General features: G+C 28.5%; 1 protein-coding gene across 1 annotated transcript; it reads right to left on the reverse strand.

Annotated features, from left to right (window-relative positions):
- Nucleotides 1-7,183: 7,183 nt before the first annotated feature.
- LOC124811135 (uncharacterized protein RT0683) lies at nt 7,184-16,712 on the reverse strand. Its single transcript, XM_065804990.1, has 2 exons — nt 16,317-16,712; nt 7,184-7,732 (listed from the first exon to the last, which is right to left on the reverse strand). Exons 1-2 carry the CDS (start codon nt 16,586-16,588, stop codon nt 7,288-7,290), a joined length of 717 nt encoding a protein of 238 aa, XP_065661062.1. The 5' UTR covers nt 16,589-16,712; the 3' UTR covers nt 7,184-7,287.
- Between the last annotated feature and the right edge of the window lie 356 nt (nt 16,713-17,068).

Raw genomic sequence — 17,068 nt, forward strand, 5'->3', positions numbered from 1 at the left:
TTTTGTAAAATAAAAATTTCATTTTTTCAACTGATCTTGTTTTGGGGCTTGTTTTGTTAAAACTTTTGAGAAATTGGAATTTTCTTTTTCACACTCTTCACTTGTTATAATTGATTGAGTCGCTTCAGTCACGCCATCAAAAGTGATTTAAGATTCAACCACACGCTTTTTGGTGTATTCGGTACTTGGTTCGGTAATTTTGTCCAACTTTTTTTTGGAGTTCAATTTGTTTTAGCTCCTTTAATTTTTTTTCAACTTTTACATTTAATTCGGACAATGTTTTGCTCTTTGTTTTAATCTCAGACCAGATTTTATTTGCTTCTACTTGAGACTTTTGCTTTGGTTTGTTTGCAAATGATTTTAATATCCTTTATAAATAGATTTGTAAAGTTTTTCACTAGACATTTTTAATCTATAACAACATCAACAACAAGAAATTAACTTTCCTTACAATCATTACGATAAATAAGTATATAGTAAAGATAGTTTTAATAATAGCATTAATAATAGTACCACTTTGATATTATTTTAAACAACTATCAATACTATAATTTTTAGTATATTTATACAAATATTCGTTTAAAAATAAAATTAGATTTTTAACGGTAACATAAATTGCTTTTAAATAATCGCCCAATATCAGGTTTTTTTATGTTTGTAGAATCAAAATTTCTTTTTATGTCTGCGATTGCCACAAGTAACTTAAAAAAAGCTAATTTGAATTTTTTATTTTCATTTGTTACGACTCCGTTAAACAATAAACGCATTTTTCTTGAAAATTTTCGTATTATATATAAATATCTCGGAATCTGCAATTTTAAAAAATTACGCAGTGATAAAAAATTTAATTTAAAAAGTTATCTATCACTTCACACTGTAGCAAACCACTCTCCTCCCCCATGTGATATTTGGTGACACTTTCCAATACCCCTTCCCCCCCCCCCTCTTCTAGACTGTCACGTATAATTTGAACAGCCCCTTTGACTTTCGGTGTTGGATGGCGATTTCTGCTTTTTCCTTGGTTTAACTTGAAGCTTTTTGAGTGCCCTACTGATATACTGTTGGGAACACTCAAATATTCTAGCAGCATCGCGCTGGCTAATGCCATCTTTGTTGTTAAATCGAGTTTTTAACTTCTTTAAATTTTTCTTGGTCATTTCTTTGCTTTCTTTCAACAGTACCACGTTTTAAAATGTCGTAAATTGTATTTTCGATACACCTTCTTTCAAAAAATGTTCTACATTAAACATTTTACCAACACTTTTACGACGTTCATAAAAATGCACATCACATTCTTGAAGAAGGTTCTCTTTAGACGACATTTTTTTGACAATTGTCAAACAAAAATTGTCAAAAAAAAAATGTAAAATTATTACTTGAATCATACACTACTTGATAATGTAACTAGCTTAATTTGTTAATGGTCTCGCATCGTTGGCATTGCTGCCTAGCGTCAGTGAGAATTGATGGCGGTTATAGCCTTGCAAAAGAGTTGTCGGAAACTGCTAAACAGATAAAAATGAAGTTGACACAATAGATATGGCTGTACTTCAAAGAGAAAATAATTATTTAGTTTGTGAAGAGCTACGTTTCGATCGAAGATCACTGTAACAACATCTAGGAGGATGACGAGTGCGTGAACTTATACTATAAATATAGAATAATATATTCTTAGTTGATTATTTAATAAAATCTTCTATTCTTTATCCTTTCTTTAATAATTTTGGGTAAAATGTCACGTTCATTGGAAAAACAAATGCCACGAAAAATAAATGTCACGAAATGCCACGATCATCGGAAAAATAATGTAAATTAGAAATAACTTCACAGAGTTCAGAAATACTTAGAAATGCGAAGTAATTCATGTTCTTTCTCAAACAGAGAAAACTCACAAAATTTGAAATACTTTTTGGAAAGAAATAGTTTATATTTAAAAAATCATTTTATTAACTCATTTTAACACAAAATATCAATAAATTTTGACATAAATATATAAATAAATTAAATAACACATCTGTAAATAAGAAATTTATGTTAAAAAACGTATTTGAAAATACATTTCCCTTTGTATTGTCACAAAATATTTTCTTTTTTAACAAAAAATTTAATAAATATTTATATGGTCCAAAAAATTAATAAGAATCGCTATGAACCAAGTTTGGATGATTCAACAGACTCAAGAAAATTAACAATGCTTGCTGGCATTTATCTCTTTTTAAATCTTTGACGTTTCGCAACACAAGATTTTCGAACCTGCGTATTACTCAAATCCATGAGCCTGTGGAATATGTTAGCCATGCCTTGAGCGTAACTTCTATCCAGCCCAGTCTTCCCAGTCCAGTATAATGCAAACTAAAGTTTTAAAGAAACTTATTGCTAACATCCAATGCTCATGCCAGTCTAATTGGTCAAAAGTGTCAATCGAATGGCAATAAATCAAATTTTTAAATATTTTTTTGCAGTGTCTCTTCATTTTAACAGAGATGTTGCAAACCTCTTTTGCAATAGCAAGGTTGTCAAAGCCAATTGCAGCAAACTGAGCTTTCATACGCTATTGTGTAATTGCAATGGTTATTGTTTTGGCAGGTGGCAAATGCTTGCAACATTTTTTAATATCAACTTGAAAATTTCTGACCACTGCACAGTGGGCTGGATATTAGACGAAATTGGTGAACAAAATTATTTTGATCTCGTATTTTTTTTTACTAAAACCCTTTAAATGTCTAAACAATAAGTTTGTATTACGATATATTTACTTTTATCTTATAAAACTATAAAAATGCGGGTTTATAATTTTTAATAGCAAATTAGTTAATTTTTGAAAATAAAATAATTATATGTCGAGGTAATGTTTAGATATCGTAAAAGTTGTAGTGTAAATCAAATTATTATTAAAAATTCAAATTTTTATTAAAATTCAAATTAAGGAGTAAACAGATTCTATCTGTTGGCCACCCTTCTTCATCTATTAGGGTGGCGCAGATGTATTTTTAATACATTGTTTCCAGTTTAGGATGCTGAATGCTGGATCTTCTTAACTCAATGCATGGGTTTTGCTCGTGTCTCTGTTTTTATGACTAGGCAACTCATTCTACTATCTTCTAATGAGGGTACAGCTCTAAAACTCAGTTTTATGGTTCTGAGGCCGGCTGGTAGTCAGGTTTCCCGATCTCTGTGGTAGCTCTCAGAGAGGCTAATTCCATCAACAGCTGAAAAATATCAAAGTATTAACAGTGCCATGTTGCGCATGGATGGTGTCCCTGTTTGTACTTTTGGTGTGCATTGCGGAGGCCGCATTTGGAGCCCTTTGTTACGACTTAGGGTTTATTAGTAGTAATGAGGCAATTGCTTGGGCTATTAAACAGTGTTCTGAGTACTATCTATGCTTTGAGTCAAGTTCTTCAATCTAATTTAAAAATGAATAAAGTACCAAAAACTATAAAACACAAAAAACCATCATCATCACCAAGTTCTCTAAACCTATCATTCACTAATATTCGTGGTCTTCGAAGTAACTTTTCTTTTGTTGAGTCTTATCGCTTGCAAAGTTCACCAGACCTACTTGGTCTTTGTGAGACTAATTTGAGTTCGGCTGTCTCATCTTGTGATCTTAGTGTTGATGGTTATCTTCCTCTAATTCGTAAAGACTCCAATAGTCACATGCTTGGCCTCGGCATTTACATTCGTAAGAATTCACCCATTTGTCGTGAAACTAGGTTTGAATCCACTGACAATTCTTTTATGTGCTTTCGTTTAGCACCACTTTACTCTATTGCCTTTCTCTTTGTTCTATATCGCTCTCCTTCATCTCAAGACTGCACACTTTTTGACGTTATTTTTGATCATATTGACCAAGCCCTCTCTCTTGTTATCCATCAGCTAATATAGTTGTTGTCAGTGACTTTAATGCTCACCACTCTGAATGGCTTGGCTCTAGTGTCAGTGATTCTACAGGCTTTACAGTCCACAACTTTTGCCTTTCTCAATCCCCAACTCAAATAGTCAACTTTCCAACTCGCTTTCCTTACAACCCGAATCATTTACCTTCTCTACTCGACTTATGTCTTGTTTCTGATCCTAGTTAGTGCTCAGTTTCTCCACATTCACCCTTAGATGCTTCTGAACACAGTTTTATCTCTCTAAAACTAATATCTCATTCTTCTTCATCACCTGAATCCCCCTATTATCGAACCTCTTACAACTACAGTAAAGCTGACTGGGATTCTTTCCGTGATTTTCTTCGTGATGGCCCTTGGGTAGAAATCTTTTGTCTTCCTGCCGACAAATGTGCTTCTTACATAACTTCGTGGATTCAGGATGGCATGGAATCTTTTGTTCCCTCTCGATGATTCCAGAACAAGCCTCACTCTCCTCCATGGTTTTTCTCACACTGTGCTGCTGCAATTGCCAATCGAAACCGTTGCTTCCATATTTATCAGCAAAACAATTCTCCAGAAAACAGACGTCTGTTTATTACTGCTAGAAACCATTGTAAAAAGGTTTTGTCTAACGCCAAAGCCCGCTATTCTCAGGTCATGAAATCTCGTATCTCATCTCAAAAATTAGGTTCTCGTGACTTCTGGAGAATCTTTAATAATATCAATAATAAGGGCAAATCTTTAATTCCGCCTTTCTTGTATGATTCAGACTTTGTTACCTCACCTAAAGATAAAGCTGAATTGTTTGCTAAAAACTTCTCATCAATATCATCTCTTGATTCCACTAGTTGCGTTCTACCTGATATTGCCAACAAACAGGTTGATCCATTGCTCGACATTCATATCACTCCAGCTTCTGTATCTAAAGTGATTTCCTGCCTAGACTCTTCTACAGCTTGTGGCCCGGACAATATACCTGTTATTGTCTTGTAAAAGTGTTTTTTAGAGATGTCGTCTTTACTCTCAAAACTATTCAACGAGTGCTTATCAGAGTCTTGTTTTCCAGCCTGCTGGAAAGCGGTATCTGTTATCCCTATCTTCAAAATTTGCAGAGCGATCTGATTCGCCTAACTACCGTCCCATAAGTTTTCTTCCTATCATTAGCAAGGTTTTTAAATCTTTAATTAACAAACACTTAATTTCTCATCTTGAATCTAATAACTTACTTTCTGATCATCAATATGGATTTCGATCTTCTCGTTCTACAGCTGATTTGTTAACAGTAATAACTGACAGATTTTATCGTGCATTAGATGAAGTTGGAGAGGTTAAGGCCATCGCTCTCGACATTTCAAAAGCTTTTGATAAAGTTTGGCATGCTGGTCTTCTCTATAAGCTTTCTTCTTATGGTGTATCTGGCAACATCTTTAAGATTATTGAATCCTTCCTTTCCAATCGTAGTATAAAAGTTGTCCTCGATGGACAACACTCTTCTTCTTATTCTGTAACTTCAGGGGCTCCTCAAGGTTCTATCCTTGGCCCTATACTCTTTTTAATTTACATTAACGATCTTCCAGATATTCTCACAACTAAGGTGGCATTGTTTGCAGATGATACTACCATTTATTCTCGTCGTGATAAAAAACCAACACTCTCTGATTGCTTAGAGGGGGCATTTGAGCTTGAAAAGGATCTCACTTCTGCTACAGCATGGGGCTTACAGTGGCTGGTGAACTTCAATACAGATAAAACTCAATTTTTTCAGCCAATCGTTATCGCAATAATTTAGATCTTCCTATATTTATGAACGGTGATGTACTCGATGAGTCACCTACTCTTCATCTTCTAGGATTAACTCTTACTTCCAATCTTTCTTGGAAACCATATATCAAATCAGTTGCAAAATTAGCATCTGCTAAGGTTGCATCTCTTTATCGAGCTCGTCACTTTCTTACTTCGGATTCTATTCTCTATCTCTATAAATCTCAAATCCGGCCTTGTATGGAATACTGTTGTCATATCTGGGGCGGATCTTCTAATGATGCCCTTTCTCTTTTAGACAAGGTGCAAAAACGCATTGTAAACATAGTTGGACCTGCTCTTGCAGCCAACCTCCAACCATTATCACATCGTCGTAATGTTGCTTCTCTTTCTCTTTTCTACGAATACTATAATGGGCACTGCTCTAAAGAGCTAGCGTCTCTTTTGCCATCTACTAAAATTCATTCTCGTGTTACTCGTCATTCAATTAAGTTTAATCCTTTTTCTGTGACTGTTCCTAAGTACTCCAAAAACACTTATTCGTCTAGTTTTTTTCCTCGAACATCAGCTCTTTGGAATTCGCTTCCTTCATCTTGCTTTCCTAATTCATATAATTTGCAATCCTTTAAGTCGTCCGTCAATAGTTATCTTGCTCTACAATCTTCATCTTTTCTCTTTCAGTAACTTCCAACTTTAGTTAGTGGCTGCTTGCAGTCTTGTTGGAAGCGAAGATGTTATAAAAAAAATTTTTTGTAAAGCAATTAGACATGGTTTCGTATGATTATAGAATGTCAAGCATTTAAAAATGAAAGAATAAGGAATTTTGAAATTAGAATGAACTCTGATAAAATGGTAGCACAAATACTACGTGTCAAAATGTTGAAAAAAAAAGGGGCAAAATAATTGAACAAAATAAAAATAACTTGACACTGATATTTGGTCGTTCTGGTAACAATTTTTTTTGAAAAACTTGCTCCACCAACATAACCTTGCCTTATGACAACATTGTGCTTTAATTTTAAATGGTAAAAATGCGCCCATTTCTTAGTATTTTAGCCGGCGTGAAGTCAATTTGAGGGAATTATGTGATTACTATGTCAACAGTTCGAATTTTAGTGAAAATGTAATCCATTACTGTTAATTTACTATAAGTATGTTACCAAAAATCATTTTTATTAAAATACTAAGACTTGAAATCAGAAGGGGGTATCAACATGCCCTTTAACTTTGGTAATCTAACTTGCCTAACGTTCAATTCAATTGAAATTAGAATCGATTGCATTTACACTTTCACATTAATTGGCGCATTTTTATGATTCAATGTAATGCAATTTTATCTGCCAATCAAACTTCAGAGGTATCACAATTGTTTATTTTGTTTACCAAGTGTATACGTATATATGCATAAATGTGTAGTTATATGTTCCTGAGTATATTTCGTTTAATTGATGTAAAAAAAAATTAAAAGAATCGGATAGATGGAAAGCGAAAACCCAAAACAAAACCCTTGGAATTCTAAAAATAAGAAAAAAAAAGAAAACTAATTTTGTTGGGATCAGTTCGGTATATAATTTTAAACATTTAATAATCTAAATGTAATATGAATATATTGATAATTTATATGTAAAAAAAATTTAAACTACTGCATTTAAATGGTTAAATTGCAGTTTGGAGGTTTAAGTTCCACCCACCAATTATTTGGATACAGATACTTTTGAATTTCAACTCCTTGATGAGGTACATTGAATAAAAGCCCAGCAAACTTTTTTTTTCCTAGAGGCTTCTGAGTTAATCTCTTAGGATATTGGTGATAAAATCTATAATGTATAAATAATAGCCACGACTCAATTCCAATACGTCTCATTATACCATCATTATAATAATCTTTAAATACCATAATATCACCAGTCATTGTACCAAAATATACTTTATAAACTCCACTATAATATACATATTTCATTTTAATATTATATTCCAATAGAGCGTTTTGAACTTCGTCAAAATTCACTAATCTTGCATCATCAAAGTCAACACCAAAGTCAAAATCATAATCCCAAGGTAATGGTTGTCCAGTGCGCAATGCACCCCATAAACTAAACACAAATAAGAAAATAACAGCTTTCATCTGCATATTACATGTAACAAAATATACTCTTCAAACAGCATTTAATGTATATATATAAATATATATGTATACGTGTGTATAAATATATATATAAATATATATTAAATGATATTTTGTATTTGGAACTAAAATACAAAAACTCTTGTACATATAAAAGTGCTCAATTAATAAATAGAATTTACTTATATTATTTAAAAGAGCATATTATATATATATATATATATATATATATATATATATATATATATATATATATATATATATATATATATATATATACATATATAAATTTATAAACAAAGAAAATACATACTTTTATGGTACTAAGAGTTTCATGCCTTAAGGCAATCATCAAACATGTAATAAAAATCAAGAAACAAAAAAAAGATTAAAATATAAAGTTACAGTGGAGTGTACTCCGTCATCAACAAACATTGCAATAGTGTTGATGAAAGCAAGTGCCCTTTAAATCAACAGTGCCTTGTAAATAATATAGTGTATCAAGCCACTCTATACCTAGGCACTCTAGACGTGCATTTTGGAGTTAATGAAACCGCATTCAAAGTTAGATTTGCTAACCATACTAAATATTTTAATATTAAAAACAATTTTTTAGATTTAAAAACAATGAAAAACTTTTCAACTATCTTCCAGGACTATCTATATATCTATCTCTCTATATATATATTAGATATGTGTCGGAACAAGTTTATGCCTATATTCTCTTCTGAGTCTGGGTACCCGGCACCAGGTCCATATTAAAAAGTTCAAATAAAAGCTTGTGAAATCTCTAACGCAGAGTCAAGTTATTGTTTTCACAAAATAACGCTGGTTAATTTGCACTAACTAATTTGCCTAAATATATCAAGTTTCTTTTTAGTAAACAACTATATTTACACTAGTGGTCACAAATTCAAAATACGCAAACTAAAGTGTAAACTTGATGTCCGCAACTATTCTTACTCCCTCAAGGTTGGTAATATTTGGAATAACTTGCCGTCTTACGTCATTAATGCCAAAAACATCAATATCTTTAAAATTAAAATTAACTCTATCAACTTCAAAAAATTCTCTTGTGAAAAAATTCTCTCACACAATGAAAAGAAGCTATTTAAGTAATCCTTTTTATCGGTATAATTTATTTAATTATTTAGTTATATCCTTTTCACATATTTAGAAAAAAATGTATATTTTAAAAAATATTATGAGACACATCTATATCGATTAAATACGGCTTATGAGCTATTAACTCCATAACACTTTAGGACTTATATCAAAAAGTTCATTGGTTAAAGTTTAAACTAAAAGCAATAATGTTTATAATGTCGACACAATTTAAACAAATAGTTACAGCATTTAAGGTTAATTTTTATTCAAAATTTCTTTTAAGATACCCGGTGTCAGGTACTGCAACAAAATGGCCGACTCTAGGTACCCAGTAATATAGCTTAACTCCCCAGGTCCGAAACAAGTACCCGGCACATCACTAATATATATATATATATATATATATATATATATATATATATATATATATATATATATATATATATATACATATATATATATATATATATATATATATATATATATATATATATATATGCATATATATATAAAATTATAATAATTGCATATAAAAATAACTAATATACTATACTTCAGGGCTCGAAATAAAGAACTTTTTTGTACTCGAAAATTTGTCTAATAAAAACTCGAGTTTGCCGGATATGTTTGATAAAAATTAAAGTGCGATCGAACGCCATTCCTGACCACGCATAAAATATTTTGTTTTTACAACTTGACCACATAATTTGTAAGATAAATTATCTAACAAAAAGAAAATCTTCAAAAGAAAAAATTTAACCTCAAAAAACTAAAACTTGAAAAGGAAAATATATTTATATTACGCTTATTAAAAATTATTATACTATGTGAAATGCTTTGTAAATTATTAAATACATAAATTATTACATAAATATATTAGATAACATAAATTATGCAATTATTAAATACATAATTAAATATGTAATAAAAATGTTTAACAAAAAAAAAAAATTATTAAATACATAAATTATTAAGTTTATTTATTACTTTAATCAATAAAGTAACAAATTAATTATGTTTACAATAAACCCATTTTATTTAAATTATCAAAGAATATTATACGTGATATAAATTGATATAAATATTAGGGATGCACCAATGCCTACTTTTGGCCGATGCCGATGAATCGGCTCTGAAATCAAATAAGTAGTATATATTGGATATATGATGGAATTATATACCGGAATGGAAACGCTAGATTCCATTTCAGTGACGATGAAAACAACATTTTTTAAGTCTTATAAATTAGAGCAAATATTAATGAAAAGTTTTTTTCTAAATATTATCTACCTCATTCTGTTTGAATTGAAACGATTTCGTTTTTTTTTATTAAGAAAGTTTCTATAAAGTCATTACTTATAATAATTAGCAAATTTTAAGCAAATGTTTGTACAAAATTAAATTATATAACATTTCTTATATTGAATGTTTATTTATTAAACGCTTTTAATTTAATAAACTTGCTTTTAATTTAACTTTAATGTAAATATATTATGAACCATTTTAATAGTAAAGAATAATTGCAAGAGTTTCGAATCAATCAATTTTCTTTTTCAATTCTCATTCATTCAAAGTTTATATAAACTTTTATTTTCTAAAAAAAGAGTGAAAAAGCAAAAAAAATTACGAAGAAGTTCAAAATGCTACTTTATCATTCAAAAAAAAATTACACAAAAAAAATTCTTTCTCTTTTATTCTACGCTTCTATATCGCAACTAAAAGTCCAATCTGGGACTATTTTGATATTGATGAAAATAATCGCTCAAAGGCAATTTGTAAATTTTGCAAAATGAAAATATCAAGAGGAGGCACATCTGGCAAAAAAATGACAAAATCCAATTTAAGAGGACATATGAAAGCAAAACATATAAAAGTTTTTTGGAAAATAGAAGATCTAAAAGGTTTCAAAAAATTTAACACAGAAAAAAAAAGCTATGTTATTGGATCTTCTTCAACGAATAAAGAGAATGATAACAGCGAAAATTCCTTTAGCAATAGTGTTACAGTTACTCTAGACCAAAAACATCAACTTAAGTTTGAAGATACTATTAATAAGCATAAGAAATGGACATCAAGTGAACAAAGAGCCCAAAAAATAATTCTGCTTATCAGAGAAATGATATGCGTGGACTTCAGCTATATTCTTTAGTTACAGATCAAGGATTTAACAAACTAATTATGCATCTTGAACCTAGGTATACCATGCCCTCTAGAAAACATATGATTGAAACAGTTTTTCCTCTAATTTATGAAAAAATGAAATACAAGTTATGAATAATGTAGCAAAAGCGGATTTTTTGAGCTTCTCCACTGACGGATGGACTACACATAACAATATTCTAAGCTTTTAATCTTTAAAAGCACACTGGATAAACTCAGAGTTTAATTCTATGACAGCTGTGCCTCAACTTAAAAAAATGACAGGCTCTGATACAGGTGTAAAGATATCAAAATTTCTAAAGGATTCATTAAATGAATGGAAATTACCAACTAACAAAGTGTACTTTGTCCTCTCAGACAATGCTGCTAATATGAAATTAGCCATAAAAGAAGCTGGTTTAGAAAAAAATTCTCTAAGTTGCGTAATCCACACTCTTCAACTTTGTACAACCGATAAGCTTTTTAAGCAGCAAACAATTGTGAATGATCTAGCTAAGGCTAGAAAAATTGTCACACACTTTCACCATTCTTTGTCCTCCATGGACATGCTACATGAAATTCAACAACAGCTAAAGTTACCCCAACATTCACTTATACAAGATGTTCACTATACAAGATTCACTTATACAAGGATCCATAAGTTATATAATCATATAAAATTAAAAAAGTTTTCAAAACAATCAGCATCAGCCGATGGTTATTAAGGCCGATGCCGATGCATCGGGTAAATGGTCGATGCATCGCAAGGCCGATGCCGATGCATCGGTGCACCCCTAATAAATATGTATTTTTTTTTATAAATCTTTTCAAACTTTTTCCAGGATTAATTTTTTATAAACACTTTTAATAGCGAATGTTTTTAGTGCGAAAACAAACATTGCGTAATAACTCGAATTTAATAGTGTAATAAAAAGTACTTATTGAAGCATTAAAGTAACTATTACGTTAAAATTTTTATAAAATAAAATTGAAAGGAGTTTTAAAAGCTAAAATATTTGTTTGAAATTTATAAAAATCATCAGACAAAAAATAAAACAAATACTAAACTATAATTTCAAATTATTAACTAATTGCAACATTTTAATATAAATGATGAAAAACTGGCTATTTAATTCAAAAAAAATGTAATGCTTTGGCATCGTTTAAAAAATGAATTAACTCAAAAAAATGACGTATTTTATTAACGTAGCCGTGTGCTCAACTTCAATTTTGTTTTGTATAAAAAATAAAAAGTTTAAAAAAATATTTATATATATATATATATATATATATATATATATATATATATATATATATATATATATATATATATATATATATATATATATATATATACAGTTTATATACAATACTGACTTAATTATATATATATATATTTATATATTGTAATTTATATATTATATATATATATAGTCTATATACAATACTGACTTAATAATTTTGGAACAACTAAAATGATTAGAAAATAAATGCACATATATATGGGTCAGACAAAATGACCGATAGATGTCATTTTTTACAGGACAAATGCCGGATAATGTCCAATGCCTGGTGCTTATTTCAAAGCCCTGCTATACTATAATCTATATAGAAATCAGACAATTTTAGGTCAGCAATTAGGTTGGCATCTGTACAGTACTATATACATATATACAGTACTGAACAAATGCCAACAACAATGGCATCTGTAATGGTGTCACTTTTTTGACTTTTTGACAATTTAAAAATTTTTTAAGTTAACTGCATGGTATATATATATATATATATATATATATATATATATATATATATATATATATATATATATATATATATATATATATATACATATACATATATATACATACATATATATAAATACATATATATATATACATATATATATACATATATATATATATATATATACATATATATATACATATATACATATATACATATATATATATATATATATATATATATATATATATATATATATATATATATATATATATATATATATATATATATATATATAGCCAAGGGACACAAAGCAGCACTTTGTGTCCCTTGCGAGTCAGGCTAAAAGAAAGTAGATGTAGCACACACACATATATATATATAGTTCTATAGATTGTTGCATTTGGGAGTACGGAAGGAAAAAAATGATTCTTATGCCAACAAAAAAGTCATTTTTAATTACTTTTGACTTTCATCCAACATTTGCGTGTTGTCAGAACTGCAAAAACGCAAATTGACCAGAATGTTTTAAATTCATTTCGAATGTTTTTAATAATATAAACAATGTTTTTATTTTTTTAATAAAATGTTTTTATTTTTATTTATTTTTACTGTAAATCATGAACAGAGTGTTGCTACATCGACTATCTTATAGCCTGACTCACAACGGTGCTACATCGACAGACAAATAGCCTGACTCGCAAGGGAGTGCTGCTTCATCCACTGAGGGTTTGGTTGGGGCAGGCAGTCTATCAAGTAATAAAAAAAAAATTCCGGCCTTGCATTTTAATTTTTACTATAAATAAACGAAATACGGAAAAACTTTCTGTCAATCAGTTAGGGGTTAAATATATATATATATAGATATATATATATATATATATATATATATATATATATATATATATATAAATATATATACACACACTATGAACAATGGAAGATTAGGGCCACACTGGGTGACAGGAATAGTGTCAAAAAATGAACTTCAGAATAGTGTCAAATATACTAAAAAGGCATAATGTCGCAAAAAAAAAAAAGGAATAGTGTCGCAAATGAATTTAATCAATAGTGTTGAAAACAAAAAAAAGGAATAGTGTCACAAATAGTAAAATAGAATAGTTTCCCAAACAGTTATATTCAGCAATTGCTTACTCGTTTTGCTTATTTTTATAGCATACGACTTTTACAGAAAAAATAAAACAAGAAAAAAAACTAAGAATAATGAAAGAAAAAATTGCTGCCCATTTGCAACACTATTCCTTTTTTTTTGTTTTTAACACTATTCATTAAACTCCTTTGCGACATTATTCCTTATTCTATTATTCGACAATCAATAATGCCACAATTTGCGACACTATTCCATTTTTTACATTTTCAACAATAAAATTTGGACCATGAAAAATATTGCAACACTATTCCGCCACACTTTATTAGAAAATGTTGTAGCCTATATTTCAATGAAAAACTGTACTTTTTCTAATATAGTATGGCTTTAGTGACACTTCCCTAACTTGCTCTCATATATATATATATATATATATATATATATATATATATATATATATATATATATATATATATATATATATATATATATATATATATATATATATATATATATATATATACACACACTCACAAAGATGTAGTTAAGAAAGTAAAGGCCAAGACATTTGAACTCAAGACCAATACAAGACTTTGAATGTTTTCATAAGACCAGGAACAAGACTTAAGTTCTTAAAAGTCTAACACAACAATGCTCACACATGCATGCACACTTACTTTCAAGCCTTTAGTTTATATTATTTTACCATTTATACACATTACTCTATTATAAAACATTTAGCACATGTATTATATAATTAAGCCATCGAATATTATGTAGAACAATGTTGCAGCCTACAAAAGATTTCATTAATAACAATGGAAAACAAACTTGTATTGTTAAAAACAAAATGTACCCAAAAAAAAAGTGCAATGCCACCACAATGGCAAACAAAAAACAGCACACATATAGCAAATATGTTAGGCCAGTAGCTAAGACCGGCACAAAGTGGAAGTGTGTGAGACCCCCACTCTAAAATTAGTTGGCAAATTAGAGCCATTTATGACAACAATGTATCACTTGATTTCACAACTTATACTTTAACAATCTAACAAAGACTGGTATGTGTAAAGAAATTTATATCTTTCTAGGTACACGTTTTCATGAAAGTGGAAAGTTGCGGCTATCAATGATTTATCAAATACTAATTTACCTATTGTGGTATTTTTTGTAAGGATCAAAGAAGTACATATCAGTAAAGTTCCGAGACTAAGACTTTAGGTCTTTAAGATCTTTAAGCAAGACTTTAAACATCAAGACCAAGAAAAATATGAGTTGATACATCTCGAGACCAAGACTTTAGTCTGTATATATATATATATATATATATATATATATATATATATATATATATATATATATATATATATATATATATATATATATATATATATATATATATATATATATATATATATATATATATATATATAGAAAATCACTTAACTAAATTTTTTTCCATTTGACACTGTGTTTCATCAACAAAGATTCATCAGAAAATTTTCTGATGAATCTTTGTTGATGAAACACAGTGTCAAATGGAAAAAAATTTAGTTAAGTGATTTTCTACTAATATATAATTGCTCTGTTCTTTTAAGAACATTGAGCACTCTAATGTGTAGAATACTTTTTAAAGTTGTTTAAATATATATATATATATATATATATATATATATATATATATATATATATATATATATATATATATATATATATATATATATATATATGTATTCTATATACTTCTTTATTCAGTATATAGAATACATATATATATATATATATATATATATATATATATATATATATATATATATATATATATATATATATATATATATATAATATAATTTAATATTGCAACTCTGAGTTTCATGTGTTACCACAGTCACCAGACAAGTAGTAAAAGTTGTAATTTTCCTACAAAATTAGGTAAGTTAGCAAAATTAAACTTTTACTACTTGCCTGATGATTGTGGTAACACATAAAACTCTGAGTTGCAATATTAAATTATATTATAAACATTAGCATTTAGCTAATTCCTGGTACTGCGGGTAACAGTAACATACTATACAGCTCTAGTTTATCTTTATATACTATATTTATATACTATACAGCTCTAGTTTATCTATTGAGCACTCTTTTATGTCTACAATATTATACATGATAATATAAAGATTTTTTTTTAATTCATATATATACACTTACATATATATATATATATATATATATATATATATATATATATATATATATATATATATATATATATATATATTATATATATATATATATATATATATATATATATATATATTTATATTTATATATACATATATATATATATATATATATATATATATATATATATATATATATATATATATATATATATATATATATATATATATATATATATATATATATATTAAACAAGTGCTATAAAAATACTCACCTTCCATACATCAAAAAGTAATCAAGTTTATATTTGTCTAAAACTTCATGGGTTTTGGTAATAAGATAGATTAAGTCTTTGTTTTCATCAAACGAATTTTTACATCTTCCTTTACTCCTAACTCCATAAGAGCCTTCAACATATATATTAAATGTAATATATAATATGGATACAAGTATAGCTAATAATAAATGACACACTTTTCTACTTTTCTTTATTGTTACTTTAAATGAGGTATAAATGGTATGGTATTTATGATTAATAGATGGCATCTTTTTTTTATTTAACTTGAATCCGTAAAATAGCAAGCAACTGTAATATATTTGGTTTTAAAATAGTCGCACTATAAAAATACAGTGGTACTTATGTAAATTTTTTTACGTAACATTTTTATTTATGATATAAATAACCTAATCAAATCAAGTTGATAACCTTATCAAAATAAGCTGACCTAATCGAATTAAGTTATATATCAGGGTTAGTGCTAAATAATGTCGTTCAAAAGTACATTTCAGATTTTACTAAAATCGCTTTAATTTAATGTGTTTTTTGAACGACATTATTTAGCACTAAATATGTAATAGATCTGATCGGACCCACATGACTTCATCACGAAAGCAAGAGTTTCGTTCATGTTCCGAAACCAGCTCACTCCGTTTTTGGTAATGTAATGACGTTTTCTTTCGGCGCACCTAAATAAATGCCGTTTTGTTAACAAACATAGCAATTTTGTTTGCCAGCGAGTAATAATG

The sequence above is a fragment of the Hydra vulgaris genome, chromosome 09, assembly GCF_038396675.1.
Source record: "Hydra vulgaris chromosome 09, alternate assembly HydraT2T_AEP".
Classification (NCBI taxonomy): Eukaryota; Metazoa; Cnidaria; class Hydrozoa; order Anthoathecata; family Hydridae; genus Hydra; species Hydra vulgaris.